This window comes from Talpa europaea (genome assembly GCF_964194135.1).
Source record: "Talpa europaea genome assembly, chromosome: 7".
NCBI lineage: Eukaryota > Metazoa > Chordata > Mammalia > Eulipotyphla > Talpidae > Talpa > Talpa europaea.
The window spans coordinates 10,839,624-10,858,559 of NC_140074.1; the positions used below are offsets into that span (position 1 = coordinate 10,839,624).

General features: G+C 43.8%; 2 protein-coding genes and 1 pseudogene across 3 annotated transcripts; 1 reads left to right on the forward strand and 2 right to left on the reverse strand.

The window, feature by feature from the left end:
• Window positions 1-1,951, reverse strand: LOC311173643 (spermatogenesis-associated protein 31G1-like; the record flags this gene model as incomplete). The annotated part of the gene is made up of 3 exons (XM_084237753.1): window positions 1-9; window positions 437-1,393; window positions 1,721-1,951. The coding sequence occupies 3 exons, from the start codon at window positions 1,949-1,951 to the stop codon at window positions 1-3; spliced, it is 1,197 nt and encodes a 398-aa protein (XP_084093879.1).
• Window positions 1,952-5,241: 3,290 nt separating this feature from the next.
• LOC311173644 (archaemetzincin-2-like) lies at window positions 5,242-7,985 on the forward strand (annotated as a pseudogene). The gene is made up of 2 exons: window positions 5,242-5,279; window positions 7,401-7,985. The product of its transcript is annotated as an archaemetzincin-2-like (transcript).
• A 3,578-nt stretch (window positions 7,986-11,563) lies between these two features.
• On the reverse strand, window positions 11,564-11,944 carry LOC311174041 (large ribosomal subunit protein eL31-like; the record flags this gene model as incomplete). Its single annotated transcript, XM_084238135.1, has 1 exon — window positions 11,564-11,944. The coding sequence occupies exon 1, from the start codon at window positions 11,939-11,941 to the stop codon at window positions 11,564-11,566; it is 378 nt and encodes a 125-aa protein (XP_084094261.1). The 5' UTR covers window positions 11,942-11,944.
• Between the last annotated feature and the right edge of the window lie 6,992 nt (window positions 11,945-18,936).

Below are 18,936 nucleotides of genomic sequence, written 5' to 3' on the forward strand. Positions count from 1 at the left end.
CTAAAGGGTCTGGGGGAGAGGGGAGGGCTGGCATTGGAGACCCAGAGACCTGACTGGTCTCTTTATGTCCCACAGTTCTCCAGAAGTCTGTAGGTACAAAACATCCACCTTCAGGGTTGACTTTCTGGGGCGTTGACAGAGAATATGAGGGTTGGCAGGGGGTTGGCGGCATTGGAGCCTCAGAGACTTGAAGATTCTTTTTATGGCTGATGCTTCCCCACTGAGTCTCATATCCAGGTGGCATTCCCAAAGGATTAATTCCTTCAGGCCCTGTCACAGGGGCTCTGGGTTGGCAAGTGGCCAGGATTGAAGGCTCACAAGTATGAATTTTTTTTCTCTGCTTAGTGGTTTCCCAGAGGGCCTGAGATCCAGACAGGTCTCTTATAGGGTTGATTTCCTGGAGTTCAGGCAGGGAGACTGGGTTGGGAGCCGGCACTGGTGGCTCAGAGGCTTTGGTATCCTCATTTTGCCCCATAGTCCTCGATGGGACCTCAAATCCAGTCAGGACTAGAAGGCTAGAGGGATAAAACGGAGGGGCAGAGAGTGGCTCTAAAATGTGTTGTTGGAGACCGAGATCCCATGGCACCCCCCATTGAACCTCAGGTGAAGTGAAGAGCTTGGATTTTCTGGTTCTTTGGAGTTTAGGCTGTGGGTGCAGAGCTTGTTCTTCAGAGACCCGAAGGACCTCTCTCTGCTGCCTTAGCCATTGAGTGTGTGCCTCAGGGCCAGATAGGACTCCCTTGTTGTCCATGGGAAAGGGTTTTAAATGGAGGGGTAGAGATGGGACAGGAGAGGGAGAGGAAAGGGGAAGTTGCTGAGGATCTAGGGCCATCCTTTCCAGATCTTCTGTAGTATGGGCTTCATGGGTAGGTAGCTGAGTTGGGAAACAATCCCGGGGAAACAGCAGGTTGGTCCCAGATAGGGAAGCAAACTTGTTGAAGAAAACAGAAAGACCAAGAGACAACTTCAGGGGAGAGGGGCCACCCGAGCTTAGGAAGATGGCCTCCAAAGATTCACTGTGCAGAGAGGGGAAACCCCAGAAGAACTGACTTTTTTGCTGCTGTAGACACCTCCCTGAGACTCCATTGTGCCTCGCAGGCAGGTTGGTCAGTATCTGAAAGACGGGGAAGGAACTGGAAGGGTTTGGGGTCTGCGTGAGTACTTGCTCTGGTGTTCCTGTGGTCTTGTAGGCATCATCAGAACCACAGGATGTCCGTGATGAGCCTGTGGTGGCTTCCTCTCCAATAGGAGCTTCTTGGGGAAGAGAATATGCCTTCAGGTGATTCAGAGATGCCAATTCTGCCTCCTCTTCATCCCCTTCTTCCTCTTCCTCCTCTGATGTGTGCTTCCACAGGCGATCAAGGAATGCCCAGCGGTGCAGGAGAGGTAGGTCCTGGGGAGTCCAAAGACACTGTCAGACACAAAGCCTTGCAGACACAAGGTATGTCAGGTCGCCTCAGTCTCTGTTCCACATCTAGAACAGTTACCTCCCTGGCCCCACCTCTGTGTCAGTAGTCACCCACCCAGTGTTAATGGGCATTACCTAGCTCCAGTGACCATTCACTAGGTTTCAGATCTGGTGTCAGTGGTGACTTGGCCAGTCTCACAATAAAGGTTTACAGTCATTCACTTGGGTCTCCATCCCTGTCAGTGCTTCCTCACCTGAATTCACATGTGATGTCAACAGTCATTTACCCAGCTGGACATCCATGTCACCCACCTTGCCTTGCATCATGTCTCCAGAGTACCAGGGCTGAAGCTGTTGCCACTTCCCAAGCTGCCACCACCTCTGGATCTGCCAAACCATGAACAAGAACAGTGTCACCAGAGTCCCTGGACTCTGGAAGCAGCTGCTGCCACAGTGCCTGCAGGCCAGGGCCTGGGTCAACTGGCCCCAGAGAATCCCCATATCCCAGTCATCCCCAAGCAGACTCTCTAGCAGCCATTCCATTTTCCTCAGCCTAGTGGCGGTTTACCCTGAGGTCATCACGGCATCACAGAACAAAAGAACTCCCATCCCCCACGAGCCTAACGGTTTTCTTCTTGAATTCAGGGCCCAAAAATTACCTTCACCAGACAATTCATACTTCACACAATGAAATCTGGGTGATCCCTTTGTTTTAATAACCAAGATCAAATTATCCTCTTGTTTGAAGGCAATTGTGGCTAAGAACATGGATTCTAGTATCAAATTCTCTTACGCAAATCCTCACTCATTGTCACTATGCAGGTGGTTTTCTTTCTCCTTTGCCTAATCTATCCTTTTAAAATGTCAAAAAAAAAATCTTCACCACTTCCTACCTGTGAAATCTCAAGCTATTTAAACTTTCAGATCCTGAGGTTTTTTTTTTTTTTTTAATGATTATTTATACGTACAAGAACTGGGGTGCAAGCCAGAGGTGCAGGGGGTGAGAGGATTCACCAGAGAGAGTGGGGAGCAGAACAGGCAGACTGACTGAAATACACTGCTGAGGGGAGCAGCGGGTGAGTCAGGAGAGGTCTGCCGCGCCATGTGGGTAGCTCCCTGGCTGGGGATCGAACTCGTGCTGCAGAGGCTGTGGATAGCTTCATAGTGCTGTGTTTTAATCCCTTGCACCACCTGGGAGGCCCTGGATCCTGAGTTTTCTTATTTATAAAATGGGGATAATATTATCTCAGGTTTTGAGTATTAAATGAATAAATGCATAGAATAAATGCATAGAATAAATAGAATAAATGCATAGAATGGTCCTCGTCCCCATTTGCCTCTCTTTCCCCTGAAACCACTACTCTGTTTCCTGTCAGCTCTTCTTTTCAAGGCCAGACTTCAGCCTCTGTCTCCCTAGTACATTGAAATGCCACTCTTTCACCTCACCTCCATCAAAGACCAGCTTAGTTTCACACAAAGACCACTGAGCTGAAACTGAGGAAACTTGAATTCTCTAGCTGTGTTGCTGGCTGACTGTGATCTTGGGGAAGAAAGTTTTCTCCATGGCCACCATTGGACTAGACTCATTCTTTCACTGGGTTTTAGGTATTGAGTGACACTATATTGAGTGACTACTGTGGATTAGGTAGTGTGCTGCATACGGAGGAGATGGAAGACAAAGATTGCACTAAAGTAAGTTCCATTTCTGGGGGGGGTGGGGATAGTCAAGTAAATAGACAATCAAAATCCAGACATGCACATGGTCCTGTGGGGGCAGAGATAACCTGCTTGGGGAAAGGGGCTGTTTGTCTGGGGGTGCTTCTCCGAGGAGATAATACTTGGCTTGAGGATCCAAGAAAACAGGGTAGGGAATGAGAGGACAACCCAAACCACAGGAACAGCCAGTGTAAATGTGCTGGGGCAGAGAGAGCATGTTCCATCAGGGACACTGAAGATCTGTCACTGCAGCTGCCGTGTGGGGTTAGACTTTCGGATGCAGCTGGAGGTGGACCTGGAATGACAAGATCGCAAAGGGCCCTAAATACTAGACTAAGGAGTTAGAAATTGATCTTGAAGATGATGGGAAATCATTTAAAAGTTCTGAGCAGGGAATTGGCAAGATCAAGTTTGTGTCTTGAAAAAAATACTCTTGACTATAGTGAGGGCAGAGATTGAAGGCAACACATTAGTTAGTGAAACCTTGCTTTAGTTTCTGCAAAACAAAAGATAAGACCTGACCCATTTGCTACCTTTGAATGGAGAGAAGTTGAGTCCTGATGAGAATTAGAGAAGCAAGAATACCTGTTCTACGCTGTTCTATGCTAGCTGAAGTACTTCTATGGTAGAATAACTTAGCAAGTTATCAAGTGCTGTCTCCTACTCCTTGACAAAGGAGACACACAGTAGGATAAAAGGTAATTTTTCTCTCCTATTTTCCAGAGAGTCTAGCTTTCTTGTCACAGTAAATTGTTCATGGACTCTGTGTTTTCTAGTCCCAAAACAAAGTTGCCAGATAGTTCATCTACATCCTTATCCAGCTCTTGGGTGGGAGGGCAATTTAACTTACCTGGGAGTTCTCAGGAAGATGGAGGAGCTGCTGGGTTGAAAGAAGAGGAGTTGCCCAGAGACTTGAGAAAGATACCCTGATGGGCTCCATGAGTGACAGGGTCTGTACAAAAGGCCACTTGGAAGCAGCAGGACCTCTGTTAGAAAGGGCACTAAACATGTAGGATGCAGTCTTGGGAATTGCAGCAAAGATGTTGGTGTACATACTTGGCAGAGATGCTGTGGCACCATTTGCCTTTGAAAGGACTCGATGGCTTTAGACAGTGCACAACTGCCCCAGTGGCAGCCATGATAGAATTAAGACCCAAGGTTCTTTCCTGAGTGTTTCTGTTTTTGGTTAGAGGGTGGTGTGAGGAGAGTGATACCAGATGAAGAGGGAAGAAGTTCCCCCAATCATGATTAATATTGGATGTTTTCCAACCCTGATAAACAGAAGTTTGAGTCAAAATTAATTTAGAAAAATAAAGTGATGTGATGTTTCTTGCTCCTCAGAATTGTGAGAAGAAATTATATTATCCTATTTATCATCACAACTCTTTGAAGTAGGTTTTGCTACTTCCTTTCACGTAAGGGGTAACTGGGGCACAGAGAAATCAATATATTTGCATAGAGATGGCTATCCCAGAAGACAGAACCAAGGATTGAGGACCCTCTTGTTTTGCGATAACTCATTTCAAAATAGGTGACATAAAATAGAATTTAACTGGTGTAAACAAAATGAAAATGTTTTGATTCAACTGAACAATTAAGGAGTAGGGCCAGCTTCAGATAGTAGGAATGATGCAGGGACTCAATTCAAAGTCCTCAGATTTCCATTTCGTGGTTCTCAGTCTACAGTGCTGACCTTAGTCTCAGGTTTTGTGTGGTAGCCAGTTCAGTAAAGCTGAAAAAGTGGTGTCACCCTGACACCATTGTGCTTTATGGCCTCCAGTTTCTCATGTATCAATCACTAAGCTATTTGCTGCACTGCTCATGGGAATAGAACTTCTTCTAACAGGTCTGAGTCACATACATATCCTGGAGTAGGCGTGTGGAGGGAAAATCACTCCAGCTGCACATGGACTGGGATTGAAGAAGTCGGGGTGTAGTTTCAACAGAGGACATACTATTTTTTTTTTTTTTAACAGAGGACATACTATTGCCAAAGATGTATTCATCCTGGAATTAAGACAAAACAGATGTCTACTCTTTGTAACTTCCCTATTCTGTTCTTTGGCCCAGATTCATGTTATTACACTTTCAGAATATAAACCTTAACTTGAGGTATGATGGCGGATCCTCTGAAGGCCAGAGAAGGGCCTGAATGGTGCCCGGGCTAGAAAGCTTGACGAGGAGGCATGTACAGGCAACCCCAGCATCTTTGCACGTAGCCCATTCAGTGACCCAGATTCTTACTTCCTAGACCTTTCCATCTCCGAATTCTTTAGTTCTGCTTCAATCAAGCTGTGATCATATCTGAAACTTCATCATCAGGAATCACTGTATCTTCTGAAATAACACAGCCTGCCATTCTAAATGCTGACTTCCAGATTTGTCCTAACAATGCCAATTCCTCAACCTTGTCAGACCGTCCAGTCCTTTGATCCTTTCACTTTCTTGCTTTCATTTCATCCCTCTCTTTGATAGACCTCATGGTCTATCACTTATCAACATCTTAAACATGGATCAATTCATTTTCCGTTTATCATTCTACTTGGTGAAATTCTAACTCTCTGCATCTGCCAGACCTGCCCTCTAGGGAGCCTCTAAGCCTCGTTGGATAAAATCACACATATGAATGAGAAAAATGGTGCCACCATAAACTCATGATCTACAACTAATGGTGAGTTCCACCATCTCTTGAAAAGCATTTAGCCATGCATTACATTTATTAAGTATCTGCTATGTGATAGGCACTGTAAGTACTTTCTAAGTACTTGGGATACTTATCAGAATAGGTAAAGCTCCCTGCTGATGGAGTTTACATCATTTATTCCTTAGTAAACTCACCCATCATACTCAAAATCAGTTCAGACCATCCTCGCTTCCCTCAGCTTCTCTTACCTCTACCCCTAGCAGATGTGCCAGACCTCTACTTGTCAGAGGAACCAGAAGCTTGAAGATGGGATCTTTTAGTCATGAAAAATCCCTTGTGTTTGATCTCGTTTCTGCAACAGTGAAAGGTGTTTTCTCTGGGAAGTTTCTTTGAACTTCTTAAGCTAGGACTGGTACCCTTATTCTCACCTCCCCACCAGCACTTCCCATATTTCTTTGAAACTTCTGTCTTTTTTTTTTTAAGATTTATTTTATTTATTCATGCATACAAGAGCTGGGGTACAGGCCAGAGGTGCAGGGGGTGAGAGGATTCACCAGAGACAGAGTGGGGAGCAGAACAGGCAGATCGACTGAAATACACTGCTGAGGGGAGCAGCGGGTGAGACAGGAGAGGTCTCCTGAGCCATGTGGGTAGCTCCCTGGCTAGAAATCAAACTCAGGCCATAGTGGTGACAGTTCACCCCTAGGCCACCAGGGAGACCTGATATTCCCCTCCTTAAAAATCCTTCAGAGAGGACTGTGCATGGGCCATTACCAGAGACAGGCAGGCAGGATTGAGACCTGGCAGGGATAAAAGCATCCCATTCACACTTCCAGCCATACCCAGACATGCCCATCCTTGTAAACCTCTTGGTGAAACAGCTTTGGCCCACTGAAATGGAAGGATGAAAACTCTACATAGGGAACGTGATGTGAATGGTAGAGAACTCTCATTATGCAAACAGTAGGGCTCTCTGCACAGACACAAAAACAGTCCTCATCTCAAAGAACCAAGTGCTAATGTCACAGTGTGAGAAATTAGATGCTGGAACAGCATTTGCTGAATGAAGCCTTCCAGCCAGACAGTGAGCTCTTTGAACCCATTACCTTGCATTCTTGATCAGATTGGATCACCTCCCATTCTGAGGATCCCCACGACTTTGAATATTCAGTGATCCCTACAAAATAGCCCCTTTCTAGGGAAACACAGTGTAGTGGCAGGAAGGCCACTGAGCAGGTTTTCTGATCCAGCAGACCGGGTAATGGAGAAGTCCTGGAGCCCTCAGTGGCTTTTCAAACTTTTATTGGGATTTACCAGGGACACGGCAGGCAGGGGTGCTGGGGGGCCGGGAGGCCTCCCAGCCCCCAGCAAGCCTTCACTCTATCCGGGCTCTCCGGCCTTCTCTCGCATTCTCTCTGCTTCTCTGCTCTCCTATTCGTTCTGCTGGCATCCCCATGATGCCACCCTTATAAGCCCAGTCTCTCAGCCCAGGTGAATCCCATCTACCTATGCCCACACCCTACTCCAGGTGCCTGCCATCAGGCATGCATTCAGGACCGCAAGGATCCATCATCTATCCTAATGGCAGGAGGGCAGAAAAGCTTGACACTTTTTCACTTACCCTACACACAGTATTTATATACAGTGCAATTGGACATCTAGAAACACCAGTATTATCAGTAAACAATATATTAAGTGGCTCAAAGCCTACTGTGAAGCATTTTTCTATGGCTTGACAGTAAAACTTCTAGAACCAGGTCAAGTCTGCAATGAGGTGATCCTTGTAGAATCAATGATAACACACCAAACATAGAAATTCATTCAGGTGACATCCTGAAGTTCTTCAAAGAGAACAAACCTCAAGATGCCTTCTATGTCGTGTGAATAACTATGATTGATCTTTAGCCAACAGACTCCAGGAATTTTGTCTTTGGATAAAAACCTGCCTCTTTGACAGACAGTGTGGGATATTCAGCTTTGCTAGGTGTGACAATAATTTTTATAGCTCGCTTTGAAGGCAAAGTGAAGAGCCACAGGAAACATCTTCAAAGTGACTTTTCAATTTTTGGTAACTATTACAGTCCTGAAAGACATTAACTCATGAGAAGGGATACATATTTAGACTGTCACTGCCAGGAGCTGGCAGGCCTAATGCAAGGCTCCAAGCATTTGGAAGGAGCTGACCTACATCCCCTAGCCCTTTGCCCTGTCTCTTAAGGCAAGCTGCAGTGTGCTGTTGGCTTCAACGTAGGAAATTACAAAGTGTCGGTGAAGTGGGTTGGTGATGGATCTGCTGACACACCTGGAGTGTTGAGGGTAATATGAATTTACCAAAATTTTTGGAAACCTTTAAAGAATAAAGAGAGTGGATAATAAAATGCCTTGCTGTTCTCCAAAAATAAGAACCTTCAAGGATGAATAATTAAAATAAATACTGGCCCTTTTTGCCCTCCACCTGCAGATCTTTCTCAACTTTAGCTCCTCTTCCCAGCATGCTTTTTGCTCTTTGAGGTGGTATAGGGTAAGTAAAAAAAAGTATCAGGCTTTTCTGCCCTCCCGCCATTCGGATTGATGATGGATCCTTGCGGTCCTGAATGCATGCCTGATGGCGGGCACCTGGAATAGGGTGTGGCATATGTAGATGGGATTCACCTGGGCTAAGACTGGGCTTATAAGGGCGGCGTCACGAGGACACCAGGAGAGCAAAGAAGCAGAGAGAACGAGAGTGAAAGAGCAGCAGAGACCACCAGAGAACGCCGGTGAGCCGGTGAGCCCAGAAAGAGTGAAGACTTGCTGGGGGCAGCCGCCCCCAGCACTGCTACCTGCCGTGTACCTGGTAAATCCCAATAAAAACCTGCAAAAGCCACCGAGGGCTCCAGGACTTCTTACCCCGTCTGCTGGGGTCATCGAGATCCTGCTCCATGTCCTCCTGCCACTACAGGAGGGTAGGTAAAAATCTCTTTGACATTGATCTTAGTGATGTCAGTGCTCGGCATGTCATTCTAGTTGCAGGGGAATGTTTGCAGTTTCTCCTCAGGCCTCCATGCTGTCCACTGCTTCCATGTCTTTGCTCATCATGATTTTGATTTCCCTAATTGGCTGCCCTCACTACCTTTTCCCGCCTGGCTAATTCTCAGTTGTCCTTCTAGCCCAATTCAGGCATCATTTTCTTGGGTTACCTATCCTGAAAGCTCAGGTTGTGCTAAATGCCCTTCTTTCTGCTCTACATAGTAATTATTGCTGTCTTTTCAGTTAAAACATCATTTAAAACACTTCAGTCTATTTGCCTCACATGCTTTTTCTTAAAATTGCAATATCTGCAATCTAAGTTTGTCTTTTTTTCAGTTTGCAGTCCCTCTTCACCATTATGGAGGTCTGTTTCCTCATATGTTTGATATTCCTCGTATGTTTATATATTTTATTAGGAGCTCACATTTGGTTAAATTTTAACTTTGTTGATCCTGAAGTGCCTGGATTAAGATGATGTGTCTTGGTTTCTCCTGGGTTCTGGGGGCACTGCCAATTTGGAATTATTTCTACTTATTTCTTTGATTGGGATTTCTCAGACAGTGAGTATGGTGTAAATTCAAATCCTGGGGTGGCAAAAGACTAGGACTATAATTATAAATTGTTATTATTTTTAAAGATTTATTTATGCATACAAGAGCTAGAGTGCAGGCCAAAGGTGCAGCGAATGAGAAGATTTACTAGAGACAAAGTGGGGAGCAGAATAGGCAGATTGAAATACACTGCTGAGGGGAGCAGCAGGTGAGACAGGAGAGGTCTGCTGCGCCAAGTGGGTCACCTCCCTGGCCAGGGATCGAACTCGTGCCGCAGAAGTTGCGGGTAGCTTCATAGTGCTGATGCTTAACCCCTTGTACCACCAGGGAGGCCCTATACTTATAAATTATTAGGGAAAATAACTAGTATTAATGGTGTTAATCTTTCCATTCAGATTTGTCACTTTTGTCTGTTTCTAAAATCTGTCTTTCCTCTCCATTCTTGATGTCACCAGAGACAGACTGGTTTTCTTACTGGGTTGTGTTGCCAGCATGCAGATTTTTCTGCTCACCTTTTCAAGATATAGACCTTTTGATGGTCTGGCTTTATGTGTAGTTCTTAGATTCCGTTCCCCTACTTTATTAACTCTAAGCACTGTTCCTCTTTGGGGCTGATAATCAGCAAAGCTTTAGGCTTCTGGGTTGGGTATATTTTTAGGGCAGCTTTGGTGTCTGTGTCAGCCTTCCATCTAATTTTGGCTCTAGAATTTCTTTCTTCCCCTTCCTCCCCCTCTTTCTGTTGTTGAGAACTTTCCTTACTTTCTTGTGAGCTCAGCAGTGCATTTAAAAATGTATTTGCTCTAATATATCCAACATTTGAGTGTTTTTCAGTACAAGGGTATTTCATAATATCTAGCCTAGTTAAACTGCCAGAAGTGGGAATATAGATTTCATTTTAAAAAAGTTGGATTATATTTCAGGCTTACCTAAAGATTTTTACAATGGAATCTCTATCAAACACTTGTTTGCTTATTTTTAAAATTTGTTTTTAATTTTAATTTTATTTAATTTTATTAAAGTGTAATTGACATACAACATATTAGTTTCATTATATAAATAATTTGAAATTTATATAAATTGCAAAATTTTCACTCCAATAAATCTAGTTGCTATCTATCCCCATACATATTATAATATTTTTTATTATAAGAACTACTAATTACTAACCAAAGAGCCCCAAAATATATGAAACCAAAAACTACAGAATTAAGAGAAATAGAAAATTAGCAACTTTCAAATTTGCAGTATTACTGAATAATAATAATATCGCAAATTTGAAAGTTGCTAAGGAAGTAAAATTAATTTTCTCAATCAGAATAATTCATGCATATTGTTTTAAAAGTCAGTAATGTAAATCGTTTAACAAAAAATAGTCTCTTTTCTCCCATTTTAATCTGCCTCAAATCCTGTTTACCAGAGCCAATCACGTTAAGTTTTTCTTTGCTATGTTTCTGTTGTTGATCTTATTTTAAAGAAATACACTTTCACCAATATACTTGTTTTTATTGGTTTTTTTGTTTTTATTTATACAAGCACTGGGTACAGTCAGAAGCACGGGAGGGTGAGAGAATTCACCAGAGCGGGGAGCAGAGCAGGCAGAAGGACCAAAGTACACTGCTGAGGGGAGCAGCGGGCGGCAGGAGAGGTCTGCGCGCCATGTGGGACCCTCCTCCAGTGGCTGGGGAGCAGCCGGGGATCGAACCGGCGCTACAGAGGCCGCGGGCAGCTTCGCAACCCAGCGCTCAACCGCTGCGCCACCGGGGAGGCCCTATACTTGTTTTTTATTGCTATTTTTGTTTTGAAGTCTATTTTGTCTGATATGAGTATATGTGGGTTCCTAAGAGCTGGCTACTACGTGGCCACGAATGGGCAACTGTGACTTATTTGCTATCTACAAATCATAGCAGAGCATTCCTTGACCACCTGTGGAGTACAGCGGTATCAAGAGGCAGGCCCCGGGGACGCCCAGGCCACTGTTGACCTGATTAAGTGACTGTCTCCATGGTGGTCTCGGGATTACTCTGCCTGTGATAACATCAAATACTTTGCTGATGCAAATGTCTCTCTTTTTTTTTTTTTTTTGCATGAATAAATTTTTTATATAATTGGGGTATAGGCCAGAGGATTTACCAGAGACAGAGTGGGGAAACAGAACAGGCAGAAATACACAGGCGTATCATGCTCAACCCGCTGTGCCACCACTGAGGCCCTGTAACTTTATTTGCTAATCAGTGATTAGTTTTCATCCACATTGACTGTCTGTAGATTTTTAAAAGTTGTGACAGGTACATAGGTAACCAATGTATACAGCTTGTTTGGTGAATCTTCATCCTCATTACGTTTCCTGGACAACCGTACACGGATACGATAGGGGACATTCCTTATTCCCTTGGCCCACACAGCTTTGTTGAGCCTGGTGTCAATGCACACATCTGGAGTGCCCATTTCCTTCATTGCAAATTTCCGGATCTCTTTGAGTGCTCTAGGGGCACGCTTCTTGAAGCCAATTCCATGGATGCGCTTGTGAATGTTGATCGTGTATTCTCTGGTAACCACCTCGTTGATGGCAGAACGGCCCTTCTTCTTCTCACCACCCTTCTTTGCAGGAGCCATCCTGCCGGGCCAGAACGTTGAAAAGGCAAATGTCTCTTGATGAGAGTGGTCATGATGTACCTTTCTCTGTCCCTCGTAAAACTTTCTCCCCCATGCCTATCCCACCCCTGGACTTTATTCCTCTCACCATAGTTGCATGATCAGCTTTTACTAGCCTGTGTGCTTTCAATAAATGGCACAAGAACTTCAGCTCAAGTAGCAGAGTTTTGCCTTGCAAACCTGCTCCGCGACTGCTGTGCCCCTCATAGGTTTCCCACCGCAAGGCAGCAACAAAGTTCCTGTCACAACAAGTATAGCCATTCCAACTTTCCATGTTTCCTTTTTATACAACTTTTGTTTTTCCAGTTCTCAATTTCTCATCTGGTTTTCTATATGCCCGTAGTCTCTCAAGCCTGCTTATCATGTGGCCAATAATTATCAGATAATCATTTGCAATTCCTTGCTGCACACCCTCCTCACACTTTCTGGGTCTGCTGAGGTTGCAGGGGTGAACTAACTCACTTCTCTATCCTCATCTACAAGTGCTTTACTTGATAGTTACTTCTGCCTTGCTAAGTCAGTTACCATATCTCCATTTGCTAGAAATTTGTTTACATCTCTTATGTATGCCTCCCATTCTTTCGCTCTTAAATATTTTATTTTCTTTTTCCTTTGCTTTCAATGGAATTTTGGGTAAGAGAGGAGATAAATAAGCATGTTGATCTACTGTGTTTAATTGGAACCCTTAAATTTCACTTAATTTCAAATGTGTAACACATGATCCATTTTCTTTTCAACATTTGCAAGTATTTATATAGAGATATAAAAATTTTAACAACATATACAGTTCTTCCTTTATCTCTTTGTTAGCATATCTCTGTGCCTTTATTGTGCACATAATATTGTGCTCTGCAGTTACTCTTGTTAGATGATTTTCTTTATGTTGCATGGAGGAAATTCACTTGTGAGTCCTCAGAGTTGACTACAGAGTGAGTCAGAACTGATTATACAAAATTCAAATTCAAATGGTTCTTACCCATGTTGGTCAATCTGTTGTATTAAAACATGTTTCCTGGGTTATAAACTCCTAAAGAGTGGTCTTCTGCAGAAAAAAATGTAAAAGCTCTTGGTTATGTGAAAAAAAATTTTTTTAAATGGACAATATTAAGAGATATTTTCAGCAAATATATAGCAAATTTGAAAATTTCCTTTCAAGAGCCATTTCAACATGTAATCAATGTAAGCAAATTATTAAGACACTTGCCTTCTCTTGTGGTATTGTCTTTAAAATCCAGTCAGTGTGTATTTTATACTTATAGCACATCTCAGTTCAGACTAGTCACCTTTCAAAGTGCTCAATAGCCACATGTGACAAGAGGTTATTAAGTATGGCTGCATAGGATTAAATTTTTTTGTTTGTTTGTGATTTTTTTTTTTTTTTTTTGCATAGAAGAACTGGGGTGTATACCAGAGGTGCCAGGGTATGAGAGGAGTCACCAGAGACAGACTGCGGAGCAGAACAGGTGGATCTACTGAAATACACTGGGATGGGAACAGTGGGCCAGACAGGAAAGGCCTGCTGTGCCATATGTGGTTTAGCAACTTGCTCAGGATTGAACTGAGGCCGTAGTGGTGAAAGTGCTAACACCTAACCCCTAGGCCATTAGGGAGGTCTTAAATTCTGAAGATGGTTCTGGACACCTGCAGAACAAAGTCCCTAATACACATTCACCATTCACCTTACCTTCTCAGCTGTCTCCGGGTTAGACATTTCCTTTGTATTTGAGCTGATCTGGAGAGCAGTGCTGAGATACTAGAATCCATATCCAGGGGACAAAATCCTATCAAATGAAGCACATATTCATTTGGTCTCAGTTGGTCTCAGAATTGCCCTTTTCAGTGATTACTGCCTAAAAATCTATTGATGGTCACACACATTTCTTTGAGATTTTCAAAGAAGAAAAATAGAAAATACTCCATTTTTTAGAATGAATTTCAGGGCAAATGCATAGAAATGAATTAATTCAACATAGAAACTTATATTATTCCATAAAATGAATGCCTGAAACTTGCTTGGAGAGAAGGTAATAAAAATGGAATCAAAACTCCTCATTCCATTCTTGTTTTTCAGCGTCAATGCAAAGGGAAGAAGAGAAGCAAAAGAGGGAGCATTTGTAGGTAAGGGGCTGCCCTTTTAGTCCAGAATTCTCAAGGGTTACTCTTTCCTTTCCTTGAGACCCACGTACACAGTCTCAGAGCATGTTAGTTGCTAGAAATGATCCTTCTTAGTAAACAAACTTCTCAGGTGGGAGATTCAGGAAGGAGTCAGAACCTTCATTGCTTCTCTGGTTCCTGAGAGGCCCATCATGAAAATGAATGATGTAACTGGTTGGTTGGTCTTGCCCACTAGGTGGCAGTGTGAGATATTGCAGAGTGGACTTACTCTCTGTAGGCAGACCCTTTGGGTGCTGATTTTGGAGAAATTATTCAACTTTTCTAAGGCTCAGAATGCTCCTTGAGATATCCTTGGCATACATCCCTAATAACCAGTGGTTATTAGAATCAGACGGAATAACTTTTTTTTTAAGGATTTATTTATGCACAACTATGAACCAGAGACACACTATGGGGGGGGGCGCGGAAAGGAGGGGATGGGGTCAAAATAAGGGGGTTGCAATTGTATGGGGAATATAAAAATAAAATTAAAAAAAAAGAAAAAAAGATTTGTTTATGCATACAAGAGCTGGAGTACAGGCCAGAGGTGTGGGGGGTGAGAGGATTCCCCAGAGACAGAGTGGGGAACAGAACAGGCAGAATGACTGAAATACACTGCTGAGGGGAGCAGCGGGCAAGTCAAGAGAGGTCTGCCCCGCCATGTGGGAATCTCCCTGGCCGGCCAGGAATCGAACCGGCGCTACAGAGGCTGCGGACAGCTTCACAGCGATGTGTTCAACCCGCTGCGCCACTGGGGAGGCCCCTCTTGTGAGTACTTTTTTTAATTACATAAATATCCTACTATGTGTAAAGTGGCATCTCATCGTGTTTTTTTTTATTTTATTTTTATATTCCCCATACAATTGCAACCCACTCATTTTGACCCCATTCCCTCCTTTCCCCAACACCCGCCCCCATAGTGTGTCTCTGGTTCATAGTTGTTTGTTTCATCATGGTTTTAATTTGCATTTTCGTCGTACCTGAACATCATTTCACATACTTTTGGTTATTTATATATCTTTGGAGAAATGTTTACCCAAGTCATTTTCTCATCTTTTACTTGTGTTTTGTTGTTGTTGAGTTGTTTATATATAATCTCTTATCAGATATGTAATCTGCAAGTATTTTCTCCTGTTCTATAGGTTATATTTTCACTTTCTTGAGAGTGTCTCTGATACACCAAAATTCTTTTTTTTTTAATTTTTTTTTTATAGAGGCATGTTTTTTATTTATTTGTTTGTTTGTTTGTTTGTTCGTTTTGTTTATACATGCACTGGGTACAGTCAGAAGCGCGGGAGGGTGAGAGAATTCACCAGAGCCAGAGCGGGGAGCAGAGCAGGCAGAAGGACCGAAGGACACTGCTGAGGGGAGCAGCAGGCGGCAGGAGAGGTCTGCGCGCCATGTGGGACCCTCCTCCGGTGGCCGGGGAACAGCTGGGGAGCAGCCGGGGATCGAACCGGCGCGGCAGAGGTCGCCGGCAGCTTCGCAACCCAGCGCTCAACCGCTACGCCACCGGGGAGGCCCTACACCAAAATTCTTAATTTCTATGAAGTTCAATTTACCTTTTTTTTCTTTTGTTGCCTGTTTTTTTGTATCATAACCATAAAATTGTTCCCAAATCCAGTGTCATGACATTTTCCCCCAGTGTTTTCTTCTCAGAATTACTATGTTAGATTCACCATAAGTAGGATTTATTCTAGGGGCACACAGATGGTTCAACATCTGAAAATCAATTAATGTAATCCAACACGTCAACAACAACAAAAAAAAACCGTGTGATAATATCAATTGATGCTGAGAAAGCATTTGATAAAGTTCAACATCCATTTATGATAAAGGCCCTCGAAATTCTTGGGATAGAAGGAACATACATTAACATAAAGGCCATATACACCAAACCCACAGCCAATATCATTCTTAATGGTGAAAAGCTGAAAGCCTTTCCCTTAAGATCTGGAACAATGCAAGGATGTCCACTCTCCACTGCTTTTCAATATAATACTGGAAGTCCTACCCAATAAGACAAGAGAAAGACATACAAGGAATCCAAATAGGGAAGGAAAAGTAAAACTATCACTATTTGCAGATGATATGATAATATACATGGGGAAACCCAAAACCCCATGGAGAAACTAATCAAAATAAATAACCAGTTTAGTGAAGTAGCAGGATACAAAATCAACACACAAAAATCAGTAGCCTTCCTATGTGGAAACAATGAATCTGAAGTAGAAGAAATCAAGAAAACCATCCCTTTTATAATTGAAACAAAAAAAGCAAATACTTGGGAATAAACCTAACAAAAGAGGTGAAGGACCTATACCAAGAAAATTATAAAACATTGTTAAAAGAAATAGAAGAAGACACAAAGAAATAGAAAGACATCCCCTGCTCATGGATTGGAAGAATTAACATTGTAAAAATGGCCATCCTACCAAAAGGAATTTATAGATTCAATGCTATTCCAATAAAAATTTCAATGACTTTCTTCAAAGAAATAGAACAAATATTCATGAAATTCATATGAAGCCACAAAAATGTCAAATAGCCAAAGCTCTCCTGACTAAAAAGAAGGGGAATGAAGGTATCACACTCCAGGAAAAGATAGTGGAGATTAATGTTGGGATTCCTTCAAGAGCCACAGTCTTCAGGGAGATAGTCAAGACCAAGAAGACTGCAGCTCCTAAGCCACAAGTAGATGTTCCAAGCATTATAGAGCCTGGAGAGGGCCAAAACCTGACAGGCTATGTGAGGGGCTTTAGTGACTAAGGAATGTCCCTACCCACCCCACCACCCCCAAGAACGCTGTTGCCAGGATTCAGGATGACCAAGCCATAAAGAGTACATTGCTACTATACAAATGAACAAATGATTATCAGTACAAAAAATTACACAAACACAGACACCCACTTCAAGATGATTCAGGAGCTAATGTTTAAGAAAACCCAGTAACAACACCCCATTCCCCAGTCCCTGGCCAAACCAGTCTCTCTCTCTCTCTCTCTCTCTCTCTCTCTCTCTCTCTCTCTCTCTCTCTCTCTCTCTCTCTCTCTCTCTCTCTCTCTCTCTCTCTTTCCCCCCCCCAATCCCTCTCTCTCTCTATCCCTCACTCTCCTCTCTCTCTTTCTCCCCCCGACCCCCGCACTCTCTCGCTGTCTTATATTAAAGTGGCACAGGTGCCCCCATGCAACATCCAAGAAAGGGTAAATCTCAAATTGCAGGTAGAGCCAGCTTCATGGCTTTTTCGTTGAAGTGCCCTTATGACCTCAGCCTGGCTTCTAAGTTCTCATAATCCCATCTGTAGATGCTCAGTGGAGGCATGACAATTTCCCAGGTCTTCTGCATCAACATGGAGGCCAGAGGGAGGGATCCCAAAGTTTCAGACCTCAGGGAAGAGTCAGGACAAGAATTTAATCCTAAGTGAAAGGGGGCAACCCAAGGATACTACAAACAGAAGAGCATCAAATAGGGCATGGAGGATTAGGGATCTTCCTGCCCATACCAGCAAATTAGAAGACACTCTCATGAGCAAAAATCCTTGGTGTCTGCACTAAAATGGTAAAAGGATGAAGAGCTTATTTCAGAGGCATTATGTCTTAGGAGAAAAGGCAAGGCAGGAAGGGCTCTATTAAAAGCCGAGTCGGTGCAGCCTGTGTGTGGAGACCAGGCTTAGGTGATGGCAGAGCTATCTTCATGGCACTGGGGACACTGGGGCTCAGGAGGGCTTGACCATCATGGGCCTGATCCTGGAAAAGAATCCAGGGCTCAGACATGGAGGCAAGTCAACACCAGGAGGAAGTCCAGGCTCAGGCAGGGCCTACATTCCTGTGACCAAAGGGCTCCTCCCTACTCAGATTCAAGGAAAGTGGCTAGTTCATCAGTCAGCAAGCAGGCCTTGAGGGTGAGAACTGTCTCAGCAGCGATAGGGAGCTCAGGACCAACACACACATCCCCAGAAAACTGTGAGATTTAGGCATCAGTAAGTGTTCATGGCTGCCAGGGGCCTGCTTCACCATAGAGAAAGGCCTCTGTTTTCATAACCAAGGACATTTACTCTTTCCAAATAGATTTGCTCCTGCTGAGTGACAAGTGGCGTCTTCTGTCTTTGCTATGTTCAGGGCATGTCTTGGAAGCCCCAGGAGTCTGGGTGCGGAGGAAGGAGGATGGTCCAGGTGATATTGCGAATCAGCTTGGGCTTCTCAAAGGTGACCAGGGTCTTGGAGGGAAGTTGACAGTGACGCTACATGCCTGTCCCACCCCAGGTTCATTAGTTCTGCTCAGATACTATATTTTTAAAATACTTTATTTTTTTCATAATACTGTCATTACAAAAAAATACAAAAAAACTACTATAAAAACATTCAGGGGCTTGTCAAAGTGAGAAAACCGAAAGACCCCACCCCAGGACCTGGCTGTAGCAGTCCCCCCTTAGCTCCTTCACTGTTTGACTTTATACAACTGTGGGAGTGGGGTGGGGTCACGCAGGCATCAGAGGGCTGGAAATTCCCCACGCAGCCTCCATGAAGGGTAAGAAGTAGTTTCATTTATCACAAAAATGGGATTTGGAAGTTTGGGGGTAGCTAGGCCCTGAGTTCAGAGGTGTGGGGAGAAACCTGTGACCCTGAATCTCTTGGTGGGGGATAGCTGCCACCTGACCCCAAAGCCCTTTCCCTCCCCATGAAGGCTGGGAAATGGACCCTGCCCCCCACCTCTGAGCCCTGATTCAGCAGGCCCCTTCCCCCTCCACCCTTGTACACGCCTGAGAGCAGCAGGGAGGACAGAGCTTGCAGCTCTCCAGGGTC